Raw genomic sequence first — 26,985 nt, 5'->3', positions numbered from 1 at the left:
TCCTCGCTTCAGGCTCACTGCCTTTATTCCTGATGAAGGGCTTTTGCCCGAAACGTCGATTTTGCTGCTCCTTGGATGCTGCCTGAACTGCTGTGCTCTTCCAGCACCACTAATCCAGAATCTGGTTTCCAGCATCTGCAGTCATTGTTTTTACCTGCTTGAATAATGTGCCTGACATAGATAAATAGCTGGTGGTGTATGTGACCAGAAATTGAACGAAATAGATATGTTCAATCAGTTCTAGTTAAGACCCACTTAAAGCCAAATAAATGTTCTAGGCATTTCCTACTTTGGGGTTGAATGGCAACATATCCAGTGTAATTGGAGAGCTCAGAACCCCCATCACATTCCTTATGCCTCTCCCCTACCACTGTACAAATACAGCTTTAAGGTGCAGCACTTGGAGAACTCAGCAGAGAAACAGCCAGCTTGTATCTGTTTACGATTGTGTGTGAACTGAACAAGTAGAAATGTAGCAAAACTGATGCATGCTTTGATTTTAAATTCATTTCCTATACTGTGTTAACGTCAGAATTCTAATATTATACAACAGCTTCATAATCTAAAAGCAAAAGGAAAGGCTGACTATTCAATCTGGGAACACTCCTGTGAGTCTTTAACATTCTATCTTGTGCAATAGAATCATCTTCTATTTCAACATCTTCAGGATCAGAAACATCTACTCAAATCTCCACAACTTTACCTTCAACAAGCGCAGCAACACCAGTCACTACCAGTGAAGCATCCTCAACACAAACAACCAAAATAATGACAGGTATCAAGACTGATGTGTATTTATATCACAATTCGATCAATTACTTTTGTTGTCTTTGTCTATGTAGTGTATTTTTCTGATTTTTTAATATTTGAAATATTTCCAATGTTTAAATATATAGGGAGTGGGAGTAGAGTTCTCTACCAGGCAGATGCTGCACACATAACAATAAATAAGTCAACAGATTGCGTTGTGAGCTTTTGGAATATTTGATCTAAATGATCTAACATGAGGTTGGGTATTGTTTGAGGGGGAGACTTCATTATCATTGGGTGAGTGGGCTGCAAGTGGAATGGAATGAAATTTTGAATAGAATTGATGGACATATTTTCATTAGCCTTCATCAGTTGCAATGCATTATCTCGATATAATGGGAAAATAAAACAAATCTGAACTCGTAGCTGCAAAGGAAGCAAATGGTTAGTTCAACCATGGGTATTTTCACCAACCTGGTCAATTTCTGATTCTTAATGCATCTGGCTGCACATACAGTGAAACCTCCCTTAATTAAGGTATTAGTGTTTGCTACCGTTGCTACAGGGTAAGCCACTGTAATATTCCCAATTGATGGCAATACTGGAAAAGTCAGATCCCAGAGTTAGATCATATTATGGCCTGTTAGATCATACGTTCAATTTTTGTGGTTGATTGCTGTCGTGGTTAGTCATTCAACAAAAACCCACAAGGTTGCAAATGTTCTTTAATGAAAAAATACAAGTTTATTCCATAAATGAAAAAACACAAACATATTTTACAAATACAAAAGAGCAAAACAAAAGTTTCAACCTTTTCCCCATTACAGAAAATACCAGAAAAATATCACTCCTCTTTCATCACTACTTTCTCAGTTAATTGACACATTTCAGGACTTCTTGGACCGATCAGAAAGTTCTACAACTTCTTTGTCAGTTTCCATGACATTTTTCAATTCTGATGGCCAATTTATCTTTTCAGTTCTGATAGTTTGCTATTTTCACAACCTGGAGATTGTGGTGGTTCCACTGAATTGAAGACATATCTTTTTCTGCTCTGAAGTCGTGACTAACCTAAAGTCCCTGTCTGATTTTTCTCTCTGTGGATGCAGCAATGTAAACATTTTACTCATTAACACCATGGTGTTGTGTTGGTGGTTGACTGAATCACATCTTCCTGAATTTTATTATCTTGTTCACTATTCTAAATCATTGACGTTTTCCCCCCAAAACTATCTCCTTCACAGAACTGAAGACAGGCAATTGCCCCTATTTTAGCAACCCAAATCTCAAAACTAAAACAAATTTTATAAAGCTTTTATCATACCACCACTTGCAAGTTCCTGTTTAAGACACACACCATCCTGACTTGGAACTATATTGCTTATTCCTTCATCGTTACTGTCTCAAACATTCCTAGAACTCCCTTCCTATCGGTGGATGGTCCTGCAACATAAAGGCGGCTGAAGTTCGAGAACCTTCTCCAGGGCAGTTAGGACTTGGGAATTAATGCTGGCCCAGCCACTGATCTCCAAATCACATGTTGAATTTTTTAAACATGCCGCCAGCAACTTCTGGAGTCTTCATTCATGGAACTGAGTACAAAACTGAGGACATTATTTGTCAGTTAAATTCAATGCCCGTCTGCACGCGGCAGAACCTTCCGGAACTGACATCAATGCCATGCTCCAGTATGCCGATACTATTGAGCATGCGTACAACCTTTATAAAATGCACAGTCACTCAACAGAGATTAATGTAATAGACTCTGTTACACAATGCAATCCATCCAGAAACTACTGTTACACCACATACTTAAGCTAGTTACAACTACAAGCATGCTGAAGAACTGTTGAAAAATCTGAGGCTTTTTGAACTTGGACAAGTTATTATTTTAGTGAGGAATATGCTGGAATTATTCCTGAACAACCTCTAAAGCCCTGAAAAATTATATTATAAGTATGGTACCTGAATCCTTCAGACAAAAGAAATAGATATCGGGTTATATACAATCCAAACAAACAGTATATAGCCTTTGTGTTCTGCAATGGCATGTCTTTTCCTTAACCTATGCATATGAGAAAAGCTTTATTTAATTTTCTGCACACTGATTTAAATTTGATATATATTTTCTATTTATTATTTCCTGCTTTGTTTCTATGAAGATGCTTTGATCTATTTGGTGAATAGCTTTCCTCCCCACAGATGCTGTAGAGGGTGCAAAATTGAGACAGTAGAAAAGGAGAATCCTTCACAAAAAAGACTATCAATCATCTGTGGGCAACCGTACATGAGGTGAACAGCAAAAGCTGTTCTTTCATTGTTATTTTCTAAATCTGGGCTAAAAACATTGTAATCCTCTGCTTTGTATTTTTCTGTATTAAAGTGGAGCCTCCCATTGTACCTGCAACAGTCAACCCAAATGAAGGAATTCAGGGAAAAGAGTTCAACATAACCTTCACTGTTCTCAAACTGCCTTTCACACCAACTCTGCAAGATCTCAATTCCTCTTTGTACATAAATGAATCAAACAACATTCTTGATGCAGTAAGTATATTATCTATGTCATTTGTAAAGAAAATGTTATGTTCCTTTGCATTCTTGACACTAAATGGAACATTTTAATTTTCTGCAGCTCAGTAAGCTATATGCCAAAAGCAAGGTAAAATCATCATTGTTACATTGCCAGTCCATATCTTTCAGGTAAGATATTAACTTTACTGTAAACATTTAAGCTGGATATACAAAATAGGTTGATGTTTAAGTGATCTGGATTTATTACATAAGTCAAAAATAAATTTATTAACATATTAGAAAAGGATTTCCTCAATATATTTCCCTGGTGAGGTAATATCCCGACTGCATAAATGCTGCAATCCTCCTTTTGTCGACTTATCAGAACTGTTTCTGCTATTGAAGCGGAGAAAGTGAGGACTGCAGATCCTGGAGCTATCACCAACATCAAAGTGAAAGCCACCTCATATCGTCATAACATGTGAAACTGTGATATGTTTTCTACTTCTTGGCATCCAGAAGATGACTGTGTCTTAATAATTGAATGGTGTAGGGATAGGCACTGGATGCAGTTGAAACATTGCCTTCATTAGATTAAACAGCCTGAAATATGAGAGCAAGGAAACCCTCTGAGTTATGCCCATGTACTTGTTAATTATTATCTTGTCCAAGTTAACAAAAGAATCTTGGAGATTATGGTCAGAATGTTAAGTATCCACTCTCTGAGCTGGGAATCAAGATAAGCTGGCAGGTGGCAGCGAGGGTTACAAAACCATATGCCATTGTGTTGCACAATACTGTTATTACTGATAGTTTGCCACTGCTGAGGAAGCATTTAGGCAGCCTGTTTACAAGATAATTAAGATTCTTAAATGTTGAATTAGTTGATAATTAAGATAATTAATTTCCACTGCCAATGGTATTTTACCAGTGGTATAGGGTGGCCTGACCAGGTTGCATCCTGGTAAAACATGGCAGCAAGGTTGCCAATAAAGGAGGGTGGCCTGTGCCCAATGGATATTCACAAAGGTCCGTTTCCCTCACTACATGAGCCTCCATCTTTCTTGTCAAGCTCCATGGCTCCTCTTGGTGTATCTGTCCCAGAGGTATTTGATTGCAGGCAGTTCTTGAAGATAGGACGTATTCCATGATGGAACAGAAGTCGTATCATAAGCCAAAAAACAGGCCAACAGCCATTAATCTGGCTAGAGGCAACTTCAGCAACCAGAACCTGATGTTTAACCCAGGATACAGAGCTGCTACCTCCATGTAAAATTTCCCACATACCATGTTAGTAGGTTCTTTGAGTCAAAGATAATAAAGTGACAGGTGTGCAGGATTTTGAACAAACTGATGCTATTCACACGTGTATTGAAAAATGATGGGACCGTTCAAACAACATGCCTTGTCAATTTTAATTGAGAGGTGAAAACTGATTCCACTGAAAGGCTTCAGCAGTTTTTTTTAAATTGATTGATTTTGTTCGAGGCCCAGTGCAACTTATCAGTATTGATTTCTGGAGTAAACATCCTTCCATTGAATAACCTCAGCCTTCTCAATGTGCAGAGCCACCAAATCAGTTGACTTTTCAAATACCATGTAGTGTGCCATCATTCAAAAAACACTAATTATTCCATTGTCTTTAAAAATCTGTTCTGCAAACAAATTATGACCGTATACGCTGGACAGCAATAGCCTCTATGCAAACAAATTATAATATTGATAACGATTGACCTGGAACTTGCACGGGGCCATCATCAGTAACTTTGAATTGGACTCAGGATTAACTTGAGGATTTAATGTCAGCACAGGTTAATACAGAAATCATTATCCTTCAAGTGATGTGGGTATCATTGGCAAGACCAACATTTGTTGTCCAACCCAAACTATCCTTTGAACTGAGTTATTTGCTGGACTAATTCAGACAGTAGCTAAAGAAGTCAATCACGTTTCCGTAGGTTTCACATGTAGGTTTAGACCAAGTAAAGATAACAAATTTCTTTCCCTTGGGTATAGTTTATGATTCATTATTCGATGAAGTTAGTATCATAGACAGATAAACTTGCACAAACACCACCCTTGTACTTTTCGTTGTGCCCCACCAGCACCTAGTGCCAGCATTCAATGAACTTAACTGATTTGGCTAGAAATTCTCAATTTTAACTCTCATATTACGGTACATCCCTCCACAAAATGTTAAGTCTTATGCAATGAGGTATAAGTATTTTTAATGTCAATACAAGTCGTGAGTACTTCAACGTATTCTTCCCAATCATTATTCATTTCCTGGTTGCCTGTTTATGGAACTATTCAATGCAATGGACAGCTTAATGACTTTACAAGAATGTGACACTAGGAATTTCCATTAAGTTATGACTCTATCATCTGTAAACTGAAAGAGTTTGACTTTTTGTTAGACATCACAGAAGCTCAAAATGAGGTCAATAACTCATGCTCTTACTTTACAATCATCACAACATCCTAGTGATTTAATTATTCAATCATTTGTAATCTTTAACACATTTAAACAAATTAACCATCTGATATTTGTCTGTGGCAGACCTGCAAGTGATGGAAACAGTACGGTTGAAGTAATCTGTACTTTCAAAATAAGTGCCAATACCCCACAAGTTGATAAAGTTGGTCTCTACCATGAATTCCAAAACAATACAAAGGACATCACCACCTTAGGACCGTATACGCTGGACAGCAATAGCCTCTATGTAAATGGTAAATGCTCAATTTAGTTCTGTATCAATTCAATTTTTTCTTATGCTTTTAATCAGTGGAATATTCATTTCAAAGCCATTCTCTTTCTTGTTGCTCTGTTGTGCTGCCACAACCTCTCTCAAAACAAATGCTCTGTCTTTACTAATCACTTGAGTCAATTTCAACCTCATTCCTGATGAATGGCTTTTGCCCAAAAGGTTCCTCGGATGCTGCCTGACCTGCTGTGCTTTTCCAGCACCACACTCTTGACTCTAATCTCTAGCATCTGCAGTCCTCACTTTTGCTCAATTTCAACCCTGGTCCATCTGTTCTAAACTATTCTTCATCTATTGGCTTCTTCACTCTTGAAATGTTGCCCATCGCTCAGTCCTGATCATTTGACCCCAACTTGCTATTGCCCTGTGGGTCTTGCTTAAATATAGATAAAACAAGAAGATTAAAAAACTAAATCAAAAGTTACTTCTATTTTAGAAATTCTAATAGTTCAGTTTCTTACAAAATGTGAAACATCTTATTCAAACCATCACATCTAACTGACACTGGTTTAATTTAAATCTAACTTGTAATTAAATGCAATGTTGAAGAAAAATATTTTAACTAGCTTAAATGATCTTTTCCAAATGTATTTGATTTTTCAGGTTACCATGAATCAACTGTTGTAACCAGTAAGTATGACGACTATTGTTGCTCCGTTGATACCTTGAGATATCTTTATAAAGGTGGTTGGCAGCCAACAGCATGGCTTCAATTCTTGCACAAGCTGAGATTCTCTTCTTCTCAACCTCTCTCCTCCTTTGATGCGTGATGATCCTCAGATTAAACCATCACCAGTCAATTCTCTCCCTCTCTATAGAGAGAAGCCCTCTAGGTCAGACTATGGCATGTTTTACTTTTGGTGGTCAATTAGCTCAGTCAGCTGAACAGTTGGTTTTCAATGCAGAATGATGCCAACAGTGAGGGCTAAATTCCTGCACTGGCTGAGATTATCATAAAGGACTTTCCTTCTCTACCTCTTCCCTTGACTGAGGCATGGTGACCCTCAGGTTAAACCATCACCAATCATCCCTCTCTTCAGTGAAAGAACAGCCCTCTCATCCTCAAGACTATGGTGGCTTTTTATATAAAGATACCATTGAGTAGTTTCAGTTATTTTCGTAACATCATGGCCTACAAGAATTATATTGGTAATGATTTCTCTGTGATATCCATCATGAAATTGTAAATATGTTTAGAGACCCTGTTTCACTAATGTCAATTGGTACCGCTCTTACTTCTGGGTCAGAAACCTACAGTTTCAAGTCCCACTCCAGTACTTAAGCACAACAGTCTACCCTGATGTCTCAGTGGAATGCAACTCTGTCAGAGTCAATATCTTTCAATTTATTTGTCAAAATGAGATCTTATTGATCCTCAAGTGGTAAAATAAGATGCCCCAGCTCTATTTTGAGAAAGAGCAGCAAAGTTATCTGTCAACCAATATTACAAAATAGAGATTATCTGTTATGATCGCATTGTCATCTGTGGATTACTACATTACAATAGTGAGTACAATTCAAAACATTGACTCTCGCTCTGGGATGTAGTCATGAAATGTGCTGTATAAATGCAACGTTTCCATTTGATCTTATTAAATGGTATAACTGCTAAAACTTGATATCTTGAAACAAATTAATTAATATTTAGAAATTCCAGTTGCTGAAGGATCCTTGAGTAGGTAAGATAGAAATTAAGAGTAAAATTCTCAGAGCCCTAAATGCATGGCCTATATCATGAGACTATGCCCTTATGATTTAAAGGACATGACTACTGAAAATAATCTCTCTGCATCTCCCTTCTCAAGTAGCAATAGAACCATATATAGTTCAATGAGATCACCTCTCATTTTTCAGAATTATAGAGAAGATAAACTCAATTCTTTTCAGCCATTTATCACAGTTCATCCAAAAACTCCAGGGAGAAAATTTACCAAATCCTCTTGTACTGTCTCCAATATAAGCATATTGTTTCTCAAATGTGGAGACAAAAAGTATACACAGTACTTCAGATATGGTCTCATCAACCTCCCAAGCAATTGTAATGATGCTTCTTTATTCCTGCACTCCTAACCCTTTGCAATAAATGCCTTTGTGCCATAATTGTTTGCTGTCACATTTTCAGCCGACTCCAAGTTTAGATATCCTTAATTCTGTCAAACTCCTAGAAGTTAGAAGGTAAACTGGAAATGTTCTATAATATTACTGCAGTATGTTGTTGGCCATAATTGTATGCTGATTAATATTGGTACTTTGCTTATGTTATAATTCTGTTAGGCCACGTTACTTTTGTTACTCACTAAGCCAGACCCACTCAAAAAAAAATTCTTAAGCAGGCAGTTCAGACCATAACTTTGCAATTTGTTTCGGTAAGTGTACAATGAAAATTACCCAAATTAAGTTAGCTAGGTTGACTACTAGATTTTAAAACAGACTAAAAATATATTCACAAAATTACACAATGAAACACAAAGAACAGAATAAAGAACTCCTACAGAACTCTACCTATCCAACTCAACTTAATTGTGCTGTTCCGAATGCGCACAACAGTCCCAATAAGCAAATTCACTTTAAAAACCAGTATAAATGGAACACATGCTTACAAGTTGAAGTTGAAGGGCAGAAAGAGTGAGCGAGTCTCCACACAGCTCTCTGTTGAACTTCCAACCAGTTCAAGACTGAACTAAGACTGCTCAGCTCAGCTAGAGAGCTGATCACTCCCCTGTCTTTAAACAGGTCACTTCTAAAACATGCCCACTTTGGACGGAAGTCTCATCTGTTTACATATAAACAAAAAGCCTCTCAAAATCCTTTTCATCTCTGTACCAAACCAGACTGATTGGAGCCCTGCCCAGTTTATTGCCCCTCTGAAAAAAATCAAGGACAGAGTATCCTTGAGACAAGAACAGCTTTTAGAAAAAAAGGGACTAGCTTTGTAACACTTTGTCAAGAAATTTGCCTTATATGTAGGTTAAACAAAACATAATCTGTGTGCAAAGACTTTAATATTTTGTTCAATGCTTTCTTTTTCTTCACTACTAACATATGTTTCCAAAACAGCAACAGAAATATTGATAGCAAATACACAGACATCTACAGCAACTCCAAGCTCTACATCAGCCTCTGCCTCAACAAGTACAGCAGCAGAAACATCTGCAGCAAGCTCAGCGCAAACATCAACATCTGAAGCAACAACAGTGACATCACATCCCACGACAAGAGGTGAGTACAAATGCTCTCTTCTCTGTTATACCATTCTGATTTCTTTCACTACTGCAATGTCAGAAACATATAAAGTAGGTAAAGATAATAGCAGAATGTTGGCTACAAATATACAGAATAGCATGATAAAATCGACTCACTAAGTTGTATCAAATACAAGTTGCAAGAAGGCATAAGTAGTTAATTTTCTGGTTGGCAAAATGTAGTGAGTTGAGAGCGTGTTGCTGGAAAAGCATAGTAGGTCAGACAGCATACAAGGAGCAGGAAAATTGATGATTTGGGTCGGAGCCCTTGCACATAAAGAGGTTACAACGTTCAGTTAAGTAAATGGCCAAAATCTGTCAAATGAAGTGTAATGTGTAAAAATGTGAAATTTGTCAATTTTAACAGCTTAGAGTGTTAAAAAAAATTATGTAAGTGATGAGAGATCACAGAGCTCTGAGATGCAGAGGAATCAGGGTGTTGTCATGCATGAATCTTAAACGGTTAAATAAAAGTAACTCAAAAATTAGGAAAGCTGGAAGAATGTTACCTGGAGTGCTATGTACGGTTTTTAAATTCACTCGCGGGATGTGGACATTGCTGGTTGTTGAGAATTTATTGCCAATTCCTAGTTGTCCTGAGAAGGTAGTGGGGAGCTCCCTTCTTGAGCAGATGCTGTCCACGTATTGTAGGTTGACCCACAATGACCTTAGGGAGGGAATTCCAAAATTTTGACCTAACTACACTAAAGGAATGGCATTATATTTCCAAACTATGATTGTGAGTAGCTTGGAGGAGAGCTTGCAGGTGTTGGTGTTCCCATGTATTTCCCTTCCAGATGTCAGTGCTTGTGGGTTTGGAAAGTGCTTTAAAGATCTTTGAGAAATTTATAGAAGGCGTCTTTTAGAGAATACACTGCTGCTAATGAACATTGGTAGTGGAGGAAATGGATGCTTTGGGTGCAGTGCCAAACAAGTGCGTTGCTTTGCTTTGGATGGCGTCAAGCTTTTTGAGTCTTGTTGAAGCTGAGTCATCCAGCCAAGTGGGGAGTATTCCATTACAATCCTGACTTGTGCAAAGTAGATAGTGGACAATATAGGTCTTTTTAATGTAAGGAATGGTGTAAATGCATAGAAAACAGTTCAGGGAAAGTTTACGAGGTAATACCTGGAATTGGTAAGGTGTCCTGTGAGAAAAAGTTGAAAAGTCTAGGCTTGTTTCCAGTGAAGTTTAGAAGGGTAGAAGATGATTTAATTGAAACATATAAGGTTTTGAGGGGTCTTGAGGGTGCACATTGGAGGGATTTCTCCTCTTGTGGGAGAATCGAGAACGAGGGGTCACCCATTTAAGATAAAGTTGAAGAGAAACGTTTTTGAAACTATCTTCAAAAGGCAGTGGATGCAGAGTTCTTAAATACTTTTAAGGCAGAGGTATATATATTTTTCATAAGATAGAAGTGAAAGGCTTTTGACAGAATGTGAGCAATTGATTCAATCATCATCTTAGTGAATGGAAGAGCAGGTTTGAAAAGCTGAGTGGCCAACACCTGTTCTTCATGTGTATGCTTGTATGTGACTTTTGTGCTAAATGACTTCAATGTATATTTATTTGTTCCATGCTTTTTATATACTTTATTGCATTGATTTTTATTTTACTAATAGCAGCAACAAAAACTTTGACTGCAAATAAACAGCCAACCACTGCATCATCAACCTCTTCATCAGTTCCTGCCTTGACAAGTACAGCAGCAGCAACATCTACAGCAAGCTCAATACAAACATCAATATCTGAAGCAATGACAGTGACATCAATCCCATCAACAAGTGGTGAGTGCAAGAATTGCTTTTGTTATAGTTGTCCAAATTTGATTCCTTCAATTGTTCTGCAGACTTAGGAGTATATGATGGCAAAGTAACAAAAGGTAAGAAGGTGATGCTAGCTGTAACTATAGAGTGTAAAATAACATGCAAATGGCACATGGTTATCAATGTTTCATCATGACTATATTAGGTTGCTGAGTATTTTGTATTACCTATAAGTTTAGATGGTGACATTCGTCCTATAGACCTAATGGTTTGATCAATGCTTTTGCATACCTCACAAATCTATCACCTATTTTAACACCAGCTGCAGAAATGTCAACTACAAATACATAGTTATCTATAGCAGCACAATCCTTTACATCAGCTTCAGTCTCTGCAAGTACAATAATGCAAACAACTCAAGTTTACACTGCTGAAACATCGACATCTGAAGCAACACCAGTCACTACACTATGCCTATCAACAAATGGGCTGAATAAAATTTTCATCCATTCAATTCTGATTCTGTTAGAGCTACTGGAAGTTAAAAATGCACGCAGGAAAAGTGACAAAAGATTAGAGGAGTATATATTTGGTTATGGTATGAATGGATGAATCAAATGCAAATGACTATTGGGTTTATATATCCACTTCCTGCCATCTGAAGAGTCAGTGGGAGTCTCTGTGCCCAGTTTCCATCTTAGCTGTTTGTTATGCATATCCTTGTCTTCAATTACTCTCTTACTATCTATTCCTACTGCAACAATAATGCACGTTATCTTTTACAGGCCTCATCCTGATTTTAGGGACTGTCAACCTTAGTAACCTTGGTAGACTAATGTTATTTCAACATGCCATTGTTGCGTTACTGAATATATGACTATTAACCAAATGTAGAACACTACATTCATGTTTTCTGTTTACCTGAATATCTACATCATCTCTTTTCATAATAGAAACATTGATTGAAAGTACACAGGTCTCCACTGCAACAGTGCACTCTACGTCAAGTAAAATAACATCAGCAACTACCGTGAGATTTACTGAAGTGTCGACAACTGAAGCGACAACAATCACAAAATTAGCAAGTGGTGAGCAGAATAATGCTTCCCAATCAGATGTTCCATTCTAATTTCTTTCAATTCACTGCAAATAGATTAGAAAAGTTACAACGATTGTCATAGTTTGTCATCAGCAGAGAAAATCAAGCGCAAATTACATTTGGTGCTTCTTTGCTGATGTGGTCTGTTATGAGCTGTGTTTTTTTTCATTCCTAGGATTAGGGCATCACTGGCTGGACCAGCATTTATTATCCATCCTAAATTTCCCAGAGGCGAGTTAAGAATAAACTACATTACTGTGGATCTTTTGTCATGTGTAGGCCAGACCAGGAAAGGACAGCAATTTCCCTCCCTACAGGACATTACTGAACCAGATGGGTCTTTCCAACAATCGAGGCATCATTATACTCTTAATTCCAGATTTTCTTTAATTTAAATTCCACCATCTGCCAAGGGTGGGGTTCACTAGGCCATTGCCACCCCGTAACATTGTGGAGGAGAGATAGTAACAAATTACAGATTTAATTGCAGATATACCAGTTTTGATAACATATTGCAGTTGACTTCAATGTATATTTATTTGTAAAATGTTAGGAGCAAAAAGATGGCCTTAAGTGAACATTGGCCTATCTGATCAAGATCCAGTTGTAATCTGATGTAACCCTATTCGCTATCCACAACACCTCCAATCTGCAAATTTACTAACTATACCTCTTACGCTCATATCCAAATCATTTATATAAACAACGAAAAGTAGTGGACCCAGCACTGATCCTTGTGGCACTCCACTAGTCGCAGGCCTCCAGTCTGGAAAACAACCCTCCACCACTACCCTCTGTCTTCTACCTTTGAGCCAATTCTGCATCCAAATAGCTAGTTCTCCTGTATTCCATGAGATCTAATCTTGTTAACCAGTCTCCCATGGGGAACATTGTCGAATGCCTTACTGAAATCCATATAGATCGCGTCCGTTGCTCTGCCCTCATCAATCCTCTTTGTTACTTCTTCAAAAAACTCAATCAAGTTTGTGAGACATGATTTCCCACGTACAAAGCCATGTTGACTGTCCCTAATCAGTCCTTATCTTTCCAAATACATGTCCATCCTGTCCATCAGAATTCCCTCCAACAACTTGCCCACTACCGAAGTTGGGTTAAATGGATTTAATCTCTTCTGATTGAAGCTTGCTTGCAGGCTATAGATGTATCTATAGCTAGTATTTGAAATTGGATCTAATAGCTGATTATCAAAGATATTCAGAATTCAAGAACACCCTCCCTGCTCCTCCCCCCAGAGAGCCCAATCCTGTTTCTCCACATTCTGTGTTATTGCAGTTTTTACCAGTGGAGTCCACAGTGAAACATACAGTGTTATAGTGTAATAGACTAGTTACTATTATGAAGGACTTATGGAAAGTTTAAACCAATTTCAATCAGGAGTGATTAATTCCTGATTTTTTTTGGACGCTGTAAGTCCTGACCCACCAAAGCAGGGAGACCATCAATGATCCCAAGAACCAAGCCATAGCAATTGAAGGCTGAGCAGAGCACTGATTTATTTTAAGGTCAGGCTCCCCCTAACCTTTGTCAGGAAGAAGTCATGCCTTACAGACTAGAACAGCCCAGTTGGATATGTGGCCTCTCTGTATTCCCAGCATCGCCTCCAGGAGTAGTATGCACTTCTGGTGATAGAGGGAGTCCTGCCTCAGCAGCAACCCTTGGTAAATTCAGTGTTTGGGATCTCACTAAGGCCTGCTATCCTCAAGACGTGATTAAGGATCAAGAAGATACCTACACAGTAGTTGAAGTGGAAGAAAGCCTCCAATAGGTCTGTGGTGCTGTCAAAGGGGACTGCCACTTAGCTTGACAACAGCCCATGCTGATAAAAAAAGTCGGTCTTCCCATGTGGTAGGAAGTGATCCTGACAATTTACAAGTGACATTTATAAAATGTCAGGAGCAGCAAGATGAGGGCCTTAAGTGAACATTAATTGGGTCTGTATTACTATCAAATTTCACACAGGATGTATTTGATTCCAATGTGTCTTCAAACCCACCAGTGAGATAATATAATATCCAATCATAGAGTTACACAACATGGAAACAGACCCTTTGGTCCAATGCTGAACATAATCCCAAACGAATCTAGTCCCGCCTGCCTCCTCCTGGTCCATATCTCTCCAAACTTTTTCTATTCGTGTACTTATCCAAAAGTCTTCTCAATGTTGTAATTGTGCCCACTACCTCAGGAAGTTCATTTCACACGCGAACCACCTTTGTGTAAAGAATTTGGCCCTCGTGTCTTTTTTAAGTCTCTCTCCTCTCACCTTAAAAATGTGTCCCCTCGTCTTGAAATCCCCCACCCGAGTGAAAAGTCACCTACCGTTAATCCTATCTATAACCCTCATGATGTTATGAACTTCAATAAGGCTACCTCTCAACCTCATACGTTAAAATGAAATAAATCCCAGCCTGTCCAGCCTTTCTTTGTTACTCAAACTTTCCATACCCTACAGTGTCCTAGTAAATCTCCTTTGAACCATCTCTAGCTTAATAATATCCTTCCTATGCCTGGGTGACCACAACTAGACACAGTACTCTAGAAGACGCCTCGCCAATGTCCTCAACCTGAACATGACTTCCCAACTCATAAGCTCAAAGGACTGATCAAGAAGAGCAAGTGTGCTTAACGCTTTCTTAACCACCCTGTCTATATGTGTTGCACACTTCAAAGAATTATGTACTTGAGCCCCTACGTCCCTCTGCATTACAGCACCTGAGGCTCTAATGGAATAATATTTCAAAGTTATTTCTGAACAATCTCCCTGATCTCGTAAATTATCCAGTGTGGAATCCCATTCCTTCAATCTAATGTTGCAGAGAAAAAATAAACTATAACAGGAAAACTTTTGTGTTTTGGTGTTTTATACTTTCCCTTAATTCCACATGACTAAATGTTTTTCTCATTTTGTGTACAATGGTTGAAATTTAATTTGTGTTTGCCCTATGATGTCTCTTTTTTTAAAAATGAACAATCTGATTCATTGAATCTGCTTTGCTTTGCATCTTGCTCTGTTACAGTAGAACCCCCGATTATACCTGCAACAGTCAATCCAAATGAAGAAACTCAGGAAAGAGAATTTAACATAACCTTCACTGTACTCACACTGCCATTCACACCTAATCTACAAAATCTCAGCTCTCCATTATACCTGGCTGTATCAAGTAACATTCTTGACAATGTAAGTATATTACCAAAATCATTTGGGAAGAATACATTATATTTAATTCCATGTTTTATGCTAAAATGCAATGTTTAATTTCCTACAGCTCGGTAATCTGTATGCCAATAGCAAAGTGAAATCAACGTTCTTGAAATGTTGGTCTGCGCGTTTCAGGTAAGAATTCAGTTATTAATGACATATAAAGAGACAAGAAGAATCATTTCCTCAGTGTTATTGTCTGATGATTTAATTTTGCAACTGCGTTCCTGCAATCCACAACCTTGTATCGGTTCAGCAGAACTGATCCCACTAAGTGCATCACAAAGTGAATGCCACACAAAATACCCTATGTATGAGATTGTGATATCCTTCCGACAAATTTCTTTTACAGGATGAATATATCTCAGTACTTGAAAAATGCACCTGTTAATGGTAGTTGATGCCAAAAAGGCTCTGTTTTTCTTTTGGTAACAAACAACTAATATTTGAACAGGAACAGCCACTGGCTATTGAGCTTGACAGAGCCACATAAAGATGTCAATTATTGACAACTGAGCTGTCAGTGAAGGGCATGCAATCAGACACTAAAGAAATGGTGGGGGTGATGTCAGATGGCCTACTTGACTCTTTGCTAAATTGAGGTGCGAGTTCTTCTCTGATGGGAACTGATGTCCCACCATGGCCAGGCCTGTTAAATTGCTTTGTGCCAATCCAGTGATGTGGAGGCTGAAAGGCTTTAGCTATCCTCTGTTGATTAGGTCAAGTGAATTGCACTGCATCAACCAATCTAGCTCTGAATTCTGGAGTAAGCAGAATTCTCAATACGCAGAAGTTTGAAATGTGCAGAACTTTGAAAGGTGCTCACGATCCATTCAAGTAGCATATCACTGGAATTCAATGTAAATATGCATTATCAATGCTAGTTAATTTGGACTGAAAATGTACTTTTATGTTTGTGTAAACCTGTTAAATTATCATTAATTACTAAACTTCTAAAAGTACATTTTTAAGTAATAATTATTTATTGTTGAGGTTGTTCATGATATTTCAACCTCTGTGTTAATGCCATCCATATGACGAATCTTTACTTCACTCTTCATAACATGTTGTAAATGTTATCTGATTATCAGAGCTTTTCATTTCTGATTAGCTGTCTATGAAAATTATTAAATGCTTTCTTGACAACTTTCTAACATCATGCAGCCTGACACTGAGAAATTCCATTGCATTATGTTCCAATGAGCCGCACATTGAGAAAGTTTAAGTTCTTGAATCAGAGATTGCAACATCTCTCATCAAACCTCTCTTTGAAGTCAGCAGCTTGTGTTTTTGCTTTGGTGTGAACAGATTTCAGTCCATTCAGTTCTTCAGTGTAATGCATATATTATAAAATAAATTAACAACTTCCTGTTTATGTGGCAGGCCTGCAAGTGATGGCAACAGTACAGTTGAGGCAATTTGCACCTTCAAAAAGACTGGCGATACCTCTCAAACTGATAAAGTTAAACTGTACCGCGAATTCCAAATCAACACAAAGGGCATTACCACCTTAGGAAATTATACACTGGACAGCAGTAGCCTCTACATAGATGGTAAATACTCACTTTGATTAAATATCATATTTTAAGTTCATATTTATTTTTCAGAACACTGCTGTAGTTATTTGTTTTTTCACACGTATTCTCTTTCCAGGTCACCTGTCAAACTGCTACCTTGTCACTCGCAAACAATTTCCGAATTACTTGATTCAACTTTGACAATGGTCTATTTGCATTCTGATACTCTTGATGTTCCTGATTCTTCCCCCTTGTTGTGTGGCCTCTCTTTCACTCACTCCAATCTCTTGTTTCCATCTTGTTGTTTTGTTCGCACTTGATTATTCACTTCTATAAATTGAAGAAAAAACAAAACCAAACATTATTATTCATTCTATTTTCACATGATCAATTTCTTACAGAATGCTGAACATCTTATCCAAGCAGTCACAGGCTGATTCTGATTTACTTTATATCAACATCTCTCTCAGCAAAACTTTCTTTGAAGCCGTCAGCTCAAGTTTTTGCTTTGTTGTGAACAGATTTCAGACCATTCAGTTCTTCAGAGTAATGTAATTAATTGCAATTTCATAAAACAGTTTTAGAAACAACTTAAGCAATCCTTTCCAAACATTTTTTTCCAGGTTACCATGAATCAACTGTTTTAACCAGTAAGTATGATAACAATCTTTACTATTATTGTTACTCAGTATCTCTACAAATACTCCACTGAAGTTGTTTCACATCTAAGACTTCATAATTACATGATCTTCCAGTTGCACCTCATTACCTCAGCTGAACAGCATGTCATAAATTAGGAGACTGTCTTGCTGCCTTGTTCATTTAATTTGATGGTCTGTGCTTGACAATAATTAAAAATTATATTACAAGGTATAGCCAAGCAAACACCAATTCAGGTTTCATTGAGAGTAATATGATGTGAATTGAGTTAATTTCCCGAGGTAGAAATTTATTGAGTTCCTGTTTGAAGTAGGTGAGACACTTGTATTCCAATCCACAATAAAGACATAAAGCACATTCAAAATTAGGCTATGGGCTCAAATATCAAATGTATAGACTTCAAGAATAAATTCACCCAGCAAGGTTTCTTTCAGTTCCTATGTTTGTTTAATGTTTGAAAAGGAGGGAGACAGAAAGCAGGAAGCAATAGGCCAGTTAGCTTTACATGCGTCAAAGGGAACATGTTTAAAGCTATTATTAAAATAATTATGTCAGGGTACTTAAATAAGTCTGAATGATCAATGTGCAAAACAAAATTCCTGGAAATACTCAGCACGTCTAGCAGGCTCTGTGGAGAGAAAGCAGAGTTAAATTTAAAGGTTCAGTGACCCTTCTTCAGAACACAGAGTCAAAGTGGTTTTGTGGAGGTAAAATCATGTTTAACCAACCTGTTGGAGTTATTCAAGAAAGTAAAAATGCTATGGGTAGAGGAGAACTGGCTAATACTAAGTATTTACATTTTCAGAAGGCTTTTCAGAAAATTCCACAGCAAAGGTATTTGTGGAAAATAAAATTTTAAGACAGCAAGGGTAGCATATTGGCACAAATAGAAGATTGGCAGGTGAACAGAAAGTAGAGAATAGAAATTTTCAGGCTGGCAAAACGTAATGAGTGATATGCCATGGGAATCAGTGCTGTGACGCCAACAGTTTACAAATAATATGAATAATTTGGATGAAGGGGCACGGAGTATGGCTGCCAAATTTTCTGATGATACAAAAACATTTAAATAGTTAAATTGTGAAGAGAACATTAAGATGGGAACCTAAATTGTAGATTGAGTATACAGGAGGATGAGAGTAGTGAGGTCAGAGATAAGGTTGCAAGGTCATAAGAAGGCACCAGCAAGCAAGAAGTTGGTTTGAAGTGTGTCTACTTCAACATCAGGAGCATCTGGAATAAGGTGGGTGAACTTGCAGCACGTGTTGGTACCTGGAATTTCGATGTTGTGGCTATTTCTGAGACTTGGAGAGAGCAGGGACAGGAATGGTTATTGCAGGTTTTGGGATTTCAATGTTTTAGTAAGAACAGAGAAAATGGTAAAAGAGAGAGGGGAGTGCAGCATTGTTAGTCGAGACAGTATTATTGTTGCAGAAATGACTTCTGAGGACTCATCTACTGAGGTAGCATGGGCTGAGGTTAGAAACAGGAAAGGAGAGGTCACCCTGTTGGGGGTCTTCTTTTGGCCTCCGAATAGTTCCAGAAATGTAAAGGATAGGATAGCAGAGACAATCCTCGATAGGAGTGAGAGTGACAGGGTAGTTGTTATAGGGTCTTTAACTTTCCAAATATTGACTGGGAATACTATAGTTCAAGTACTTTAGATGAGTCATTTTTTGTCCAAAGTGTGCAGGAGGGTTTCCTGACACAGTATGTAGACAGGCCAACGAGGGGCAAGGCCACGTTAGATTTGGTACTGGGTAATGAACTCGGACAGGTGTTAGATTTAGAGGTAGGTGACCATTTTGGAGATAGTGACCATAATTTGGTTATGTTTACTTTAGTTATGGAAAGGGATAGGTATGTACCGCAGGGCAAGAGTTATAGCTGGGGGAAAGGCAATTATGATGTGATTAGGCAAGATTTAGGATGCATAAAAGGGGAAAGTAAACTGCAGGGGATTGGCACAATTGAAATGTGGAGCTTATTCAAGGAACTGCTACTGCAGATCCTTGATAAGTATGTACCTGTCAGGCAGGGAGGAAATTGTTGAGCACAGGAGCCATGGTTTACTAAGGAAGTTGGATCTCTTGTCAAGAAGAAGAAGGCTTATGATAGGATGAGAAGTGATGGCTCAGTTGGGCACTTGAGAATTATAAGTTATCCAGGAAAGACCTAAAGAGAGAGTTAAGAATGGCCAAGAGGGGACATGAAAAGTCATTGGCAAATAGGATAAGAAAACCCTAAGGCTTTCTGTGGGTATATTAGGAATAAAAGAATGACAAGAGTAAGATTAGGGACAATCAAGGATAGTAGTAGGAAGTAGTGCGTGGAATCAGAGGAGATAGGGGAAGCGCTAAATGAATACTTTTCATCAGTATTCACACTGGAAAAAGACAATATTGTCGAGGAGAATACTGAGAAGCAGGCTACTAGTCTAGATGGGATTGAGGTTCATAAGGAGAAGAGTTAGTAATTATGGAAAATGTATAAATGGATAAGTCCCGTGGGCCGGATGAGATTTATCCTTGGTTTCTCTGGGAAGCTAGGGAGCAGGTTGCTGAGCCTTTGGCTTTGATGTTTATATTGTCATTGTCTATAGGAATAGTGCCAGAAGACTGGAATATAGCAAATGTTGTCCCCTTGTTCAAGAAAGGGAGTAGATACAACCCTGGTAGTTATAGACCAGTGAGCCTTACTTCGGTTTTGGGTAAAGTATTGGAAAGGGTTTTAAGAGATAGGATTTATAATTATCTAGAAAGGAATAAGTTGATTAGGGATAGTCAACATAGTTTTCTGAAGGGTAGGTCGTGCCTCATAAACCTTCTTGAGTTCTTTGAGAAGGTGACCAAACAAGTGGATGAGGGTAAAGCGGTTGATGTGGTGTATATGGATATCAATAAGGTGTTTGATAATGTTCCCCACTGTAGGCTATTGCACAAAATATGGAGGCATGGGATTGAGGGTGATTTAGGAGTTTGGATCAGAAATTGGCTTGCTGAAAGAAGAGATAGGGTGGTGGTTGATGGGAAATGTTCATCCTGGAGTTCAGTCACTAGTGGTGTACCACAATGATCTGTTTTGGATCCAATGCTGTTTGTCATTTTTATAAATGTCCTGAATGAGGGCATAGAAGGATGGGTTAGTAAATTTAGTAAAGAGTTGTGGATAGTGACGAAGGATATTGTAGGTTGCAGAGGGACACAGATTAGCTGCAGAGTTAAGCTGAGAGGTGGCAAATGGAGTTTAATGTGGAAAAGTATGAGGTAATTCACTTTGGAAAGAATAACAGGAATAAAGAGTAATGGGCTAATGGTAAGATTTTTGGTAATGTAGACAAGCAGACAGATCTCATTGTCCAGGTACATAGATCCTTGAAAGTTGCCACTCAAGTTGATAGGGTTGTTAAAAAGGCATACAGTGTGTTAGCTTTTATTGGTAGAGGGATTGAGTTTCAGAAGCATGAGGTCATGCTGCAGCTGTACAAAACTCTGGTGCAGCCACACTTGGAGTATTGCATACAGTTCTGGTCACCGCATTACAGGAAGGATGTGGAAGCTTTAGAGAGGGTTCAGAGGAGATTTACTAAGATGTTGCCTGGTATGGAGGGAAGGTCTCACGAGGAAAGGCTGAGGGACTTGAGGCTGTTTTCATTATATAGGAGAAGGTTGAAAGGTGACTTAATTGAGACTTATAAGAAAATCAGAGGGAAAGATATAGTGGACAATGAGAGCCTTTTTCCTCGGATGGTAATAGCTAGCACAAGGGGACATAGCTTTAAATTGAGGGGTGATAGATATAGGACAAATATCAGAGGTAGTTTCTTTACTCAGAGAGTAGTAGGGGCTTGGAACGCACTGCCTGCAACAGAAGTAGACTTGCCAACTTTAAGGACATTTAAACGGTGATTGGATTGGCATATGGACGAGAATTTAATATTGTAGGTTAGGTGGGTTTCAGATTGGTTTCACAAGTTGGCACAACATCAAGGGCTGAAGGGCCTGTATGGCGCTGTAATGTTCTATGTTCTATGGTACAAAAATATCAATAGGTTGAGAATTGGCAAAAATCTAGTGAATGGATTATAATGTGGAAAAGTTTATATTTTTTATGCATAAAGAATGAAAAAGAAGCACATTTTCTAAATGGTGAGAAGTTGCAGAGCTCTGAGATGCAGACAGATCTGGATTTCCTAGTGCATAAATTGCAGAAGATTAGTATGCTGACATAGACAGTAATTCAGATGGCTAATCGATTGTTCTCATTTGCGCGAAAGAGAATTGAATACAAAAGTGAGGATGTTAGGCTTTTGTTCTGTGGCAATGAATGAGAACACATAAGATGTACAGGATAAAGTAGTGGTCACCTTATATAGGGAAGAATGGAAAGACGTTGAAACCAGTTCAGCAAAGGATCACAATACTCATACCTGGAAGGGCTGGGATGTCTAATGAAGCAATGTTGGATAAACAAGGTTTGTAACCACTGGGTTTTTGAATAATAAGAGTCAACTTTGATGAAACATAAAAGATCGTGAGGGAACTCTTCAGGGTAAATGTGGAAAGAATATTTCCTGAGAAGGGAAAATATAGGACAAAGGTTCAGAGAAGAAAAGTAAAGGTTACATACTAAAATATAGGTGGGGTAAAAAGATTTCTTAGAGCGGTTTGTGAATCTTGGAAACTGTTTTCCTGAAAAGAAGATGGCAGCAGAATATCTGAATGGTTTTAAGGCAGAGGTGAAAAGTTATCAAAAGTTATCTGGAATGTGCATTTGAGGCAACAATCAGATCATTATAAACATATTGTATGATGCAGCAGGCATGTGAGGCTGAGTGGATTACCCTGCTCATTGTTCCGATGCTCACTTCTTTGATTTTATTAAAATGATAACAATCAAAACAAATTCATGACTGATACCACATCATATATGGCCAGTTTACATCACATCATTGTAAAAGTAATGTACTGATGTGGAGCTACGGGATTCATAATTGCCCTGCATAATCATTTGTTGAAATTCTGAAATGCTTATCAATGAAGGTGCAACAAGCAGTTATATCGGATCTTCTCTGTCCTGTATCTTTGAAGTGAGGAAAACTAAGACACTGATCCGAAGGGGAATCTGTAAACAGCGCATGAATGGAATAGTGTATCTGAAACCAAACCTTTCAATCAAATTCAAGATTCCAAATTGCTAACTAACTCACCGAAATAAGCAAGACTTAGAGCCTTGATAAAAAGGCAAGGCATTGCAAGAGTTAAAAAAAGCTCTTTGTTCGGCATTGACTCAAATGACATTGCAAAAAACATTGAGATTTCGAATTGAAATGCATCTATTTCTGGACTTCAAGACAACAAATTATTTATCAAATTAAGTTACTTTTTGTGCAATTAAACTATTGGAAAATGATGTTCTTACAACTTGTTCTATTCTCTGCCTAATATTTCCGGATTGTTTGGTCATCTGTAGTTGTAGAAAACATCATGATGTCTAATGGACTCGCATGCATGTCTGAATTTCATGAAAATCTCATGGTTGTCGGCGAAACAAGTCAATTTATCTGCATATTGCTGTCACTGCAAATAATGTTCTTACAGCTTGTTTTATTCTCTAACATTTCCCTTATGATTGCTAATAGCGACATTACCAACTGTGACCACAACACAACCTCCAAGCGCCGAAGGGGAGCCCGTTGAATTCAATGTGACCTTTGTCATCACCAACTTAGAGTTTACAGAGAGTCTACAAAATTCCAGTTCTTTGCTGTACAACTCTGTGTCAAGTAATATTTCCTATCAGGTAATCAATACATTAGACGAGCCTGTGAAAATACATCAATTTCCAGACACATTTGTGTTGTGGCATAGAATGAAAGTAATACCTGATATAATTATATCAGCCATCAATGAGAGCTTCTCCCTCAAACATTGATCCAATTTTTTGCAGCTCACTGACCTGTACGACAAGAGCAAAATCAATAAAAGATTTTCAGATTGTAAAGCTGTTTCCTTCAGGTGAAGTATTTCAATATTCGACACCAAAAATATGTATCAACACTAATTATAAATGTGAACCTGTATCATGGAAGGGTAACTTGAAAGACGTGAAAACCTTTTAAATTACTCATAGCTGCATACATTTACAGTTTATGTTACGATGTGAATTTCATGTTCGTTTGCCTTGACATTCAGTTTACCTACAGACACAGTGTTGGAGAGCGAACAATTGTGTTCAAAACTAAATTACTGATATATAAAGGATGTGTGCAACTTCAATAATTGAAATGGGAGGGTTTAAAGTTTCTAATCACAAAGATTAATAATCAGATCAGAACAATTCATGCCATTTGGTTGAACACTTTTTTCCATTTTGATTTAACAGCCCAGCAGATGTTGGTAATACGCGTGTGTACGCAATCTGTACATTCAGAAATGATTCTGGTCCTCCAGAGGTGAACAGAATTATCGTGTACCGAACATTCCGAGACAAGACCAAGAATATCTCCACCTTAGGAATATATATATTGGACAACAACAGCCTCTACGTTAATGGTATATCCATTAAAAAAGATATATTGATAATTTATTTCAATATGTTATTTGGATTGAATTTAGCTATGAGTTTTAAAATAAAATTATTCTATTCTATGTTGATGGTTTTTCACCCAATACATATCACTCTAAATGTAAGACTTTAATCTTACAGGTTACCATGAAACGACTCCTTTACCAAGTAAGTGATATTCAAGAACCTTTGTTCTGTTTGTACATATTTCGATTAACAAGAATAGAAGGAAACAACATCCTTACTAATGTCCCTTCATTTCTTGTCAAACAGGATCAGGTTATTTCCAAATGATGATTTTCACTTGCATTTCTTACACCCTATAATTCCCACTTAATCACTGTTTGAAATTCTGAAATTGCTGATCTGTGAAAGTTTAGCTCACATTTCTGAATAAGGTCGTACTCATCTCTCTTCGATTTGAAAAGTATTAGGCCCGAACACTGAAAATATATGAACCGACACGATAAACTGCATTTGAATCAGAATTTGCACCTAAATATAAAATTCCAATTCACAAATGGACACACAAAATAAGCAGGCTCTTGTTACTCCATATAGAGTCATACAGATGTACAGCATGGAAACAGATCCTTCAGTCCAACATGTTCATGCTGACCAGATATCCTAGATTAATCAAGTCCCACTTCTCAGCATTTGGCCGATAGCATTACATTTCAAGAGCAGAGATGACTGCATAATCTAACCTACTCACTTCATGTTAAGGAAAACTGTAAGATTTCTAATAAGTAAACATGTATGTCAATATTTCAAGAACATTTGATTTGTTGTAGGATGCATAAAGGTAAATTATCTGCAGTTGGGTCTCATAACATTCTTACACATTATTTTATTCTTTATCGAACATTTCTCTTATGTTTGCTAACAGCGAAATTACCAACTGTGACCAAAACAGAAACTCCAAGTATTGAAAGAAAGCCCATTGAATTCAATGTGACCTTTGTTATCACGAACTTGGAGCTTACGGAAAGTCTACAAAATTCCAGTTCTTCACTGTACAACTCTGTCTCAAATAATATCTCCTCTCAGGTAATCATTACTTTACACTAGCCTGTGAAATATATCACTTTCCAGACACATTAGTGTGGTAACATGAAATGAAAGTTATATCAAACGTCAGTGAGAGCTTCTCCCACAAATACTGATCAATTTTTTTGCAGCTCTCTGACCTGTACAAAAAGAGCAACATTGATGCAAAATTTTCAGATTGTAAAGTTGTTTCCTTCAGGTGAGATATTTCATTACACAATCAGCATTAGTTATAAATAAGAGCTTGCATCATGGAAGGGCCACTTGAACAACGTGGAAATATTTAAAATTAGTAATGGCTGTATAGTTTGACAGCATTATATCACTATATGGCAAGGAACTGATTTTATGCATTTCACATTGGTTTGCCTTGAAGTTCAGTTTACCTTCTCACATGATGTTGCAGAGCAAGCAACGATTTTCAAAACCAGTTCTTTTGAAAATCAATTGAACTTTTAGCATTTGTATAAATTACTGATTAACAGAATGTACACAACTTCAGTGATTGAAGTGGGAGGGTGTTTGCATGTTTTCCCCGTATCTGTGGTTAACTCTGGGTGCACCAGTTTGCTCCACAATCCAAAGATGTGCAGAATTGGTGAAATGGCCATGTTAATTTGCCCATATTGTTCAGTGATGTGTAGGTTCGGTGCATTAGTCAGGGGAAAATGTAGAGTAAAGGAAAATGGGTTGGGGTAGGATACTCTTCGGAGAGTCGGTGTGGACTTGTTGGCCCGAACATCCAGTTCCAACATTGTAGGGATTCTGTGTACCGCACATCAGTGATTGAAATGGGAGGGTGTTAGATTTCTAATCACAACGTTCAGTAATTTGTTCAGAATTATTGATGGCATTTGGATAAACACTTTTATTCTGTTTTCTTTTAACAGCCCAGCAGATGATGCTAGTACTCGTGTGTACGCAATCTGTACATTCAGAAATGATTCTGATCTTCAGGAGGTGAACAGAGTTACCGTGTACCGAACATTCCAAGACAACACCGAGAATATATCTACATTAGGACAACATACGTTGGACAATAACAGCCTCTACGTAAATGGTATTTCCATTTAAAGAGATATGATGTTCATACTTTTTCACTGTGTAATTTGGATTGAATTTAGCAATGATTTTTAAAACTGCAAATGTATTGAATTCTATGTTGATGGCTTTCCACCTCACAGATAACAATCTAAACACATGACTTTAATCTTACAGGTTACCATGAAACAACTCCTTTACCGAGTGAGTAATATTCATGAACCTTTGTTCTATTTGTATTTATTTCGATTAACATGACAAGATAGAAGAAGTTCCTTCCCATTATCTCTTTAAATATTATCAATGAGCTTCATGTTATTTCTGAAAGAGTGTTTGCATTTGTATCACCTGCATCCTAGTCTTCCCTATTAATCACTGTTTGGTGTCCTGAAATTGCTGACCTATGAAGGTTCAACTCAATTTTCTGTGAGGTCTTAATAATCTCTCTCTTTGCCTTGAGGAATAATAAGACAATAACGGTGCATATAGTTGCACCAAGCTGACTGTACTGAAGCCAGAATTTCCTCCCAAGTATAAAATTTCACATCACTGATGGACACACAGAATGAAAACCGTTTTAATTCCTCCATATCGATGAAATGTAATTCAAAAGCAGAGATGGTTGCATAATCTGCACCTATTCATCTTTTGTTTACAAAACAACATTGGCATCTGTAATGGGCAAACATGTATGTCTGTATTACAAGAAGATTTGACTGTTTGTAGGAGAGCAAAGATAGTTATCTGGAATTAGCTCTCATACACATGATGTTCATTTACCTTGTTCAATTCTCTGTCT

At 37.6% G+C, this 26,985-nt stretch overlaps 1 protein-coding gene across 1 annotated transcript in view; it reads left to right on the top strand.

Moving 5' to 3' along the window:
• LOC122565558 (mucin-16-like) overlaps positions 1-26,985 on the top strand; it is a 105,943-nt gene that overhangs the window by 22,491 nt on the left and 56,467 nt on the right. Inside the window, exons 19-36 of the mRNA XM_043721610.1 lie at positions 641-775; positions 3,134-3,294; positions 3,383-3,450; positions 5,822-5,991; positions 6,630-6,656; positions 9,084-9,245; positions 10,889-11,053; positions 11,986-12,120; positions 15,170-15,330; positions 15,419-15,486; positions 16,735-16,904; positions 17,492-17,518; positions 23,170-23,330; positions 23,478-23,545; positions 23,913-24,082; positions 24,237-24,263; positions 24,985-25,145; positions 25,277-25,344. Coding sequence (XP_043577545.1) covers positions 641-775; positions 3,134-3,294; positions 3,383-3,450; positions 5,822-5,991; positions 6,630-6,656; positions 9,084-9,245; positions 10,889-11,053; positions 11,986-12,120; positions 15,170-15,330; positions 15,419-15,486; positions 16,735-16,904; positions 17,492-17,518; positions 23,170-23,330; positions 23,478-23,545; positions 23,913-24,082; positions 24,237-24,263; positions 24,985-25,145; positions 25,277-25,344 — 2,104 coding nt within the window. The remainder of the gene's footprint in view (positions 1-640; positions 776-3,133; positions 3,295-3,382; positions 3,451-5,821; positions 5,992-6,629; positions 6,657-9,083; positions 9,246-10,888; positions 11,054-11,985; positions 12,121-15,169; positions 15,331-15,418; positions 15,487-16,734; positions 16,905-17,491; positions 17,519-23,169; positions 23,331-23,477; positions 23,546-23,912; positions 24,083-24,236; positions 24,264-24,984; positions 25,146-25,276; positions 25,345-26,985) is intronic.

Source organism: Chiloscyllium plagiosum, chromosome 31 (genome assembly GCF_004010195.1).
Source record: "Chiloscyllium plagiosum isolate BGI_BamShark_2017 chromosome 31, ASM401019v2, whole genome shotgun sequence".
Taxonomy (NCBI): Eukaryota; Metazoa; Chordata; class Chondrichthyes; order Orectolobiformes; family Hemiscylliidae; genus Chiloscyllium; species Chiloscyllium plagiosum.
The sequence above is the reverse complement of the archived record's forward strand: the minus strand, read 5'-3'. Positions and strand labels throughout refer to the sequence as shown.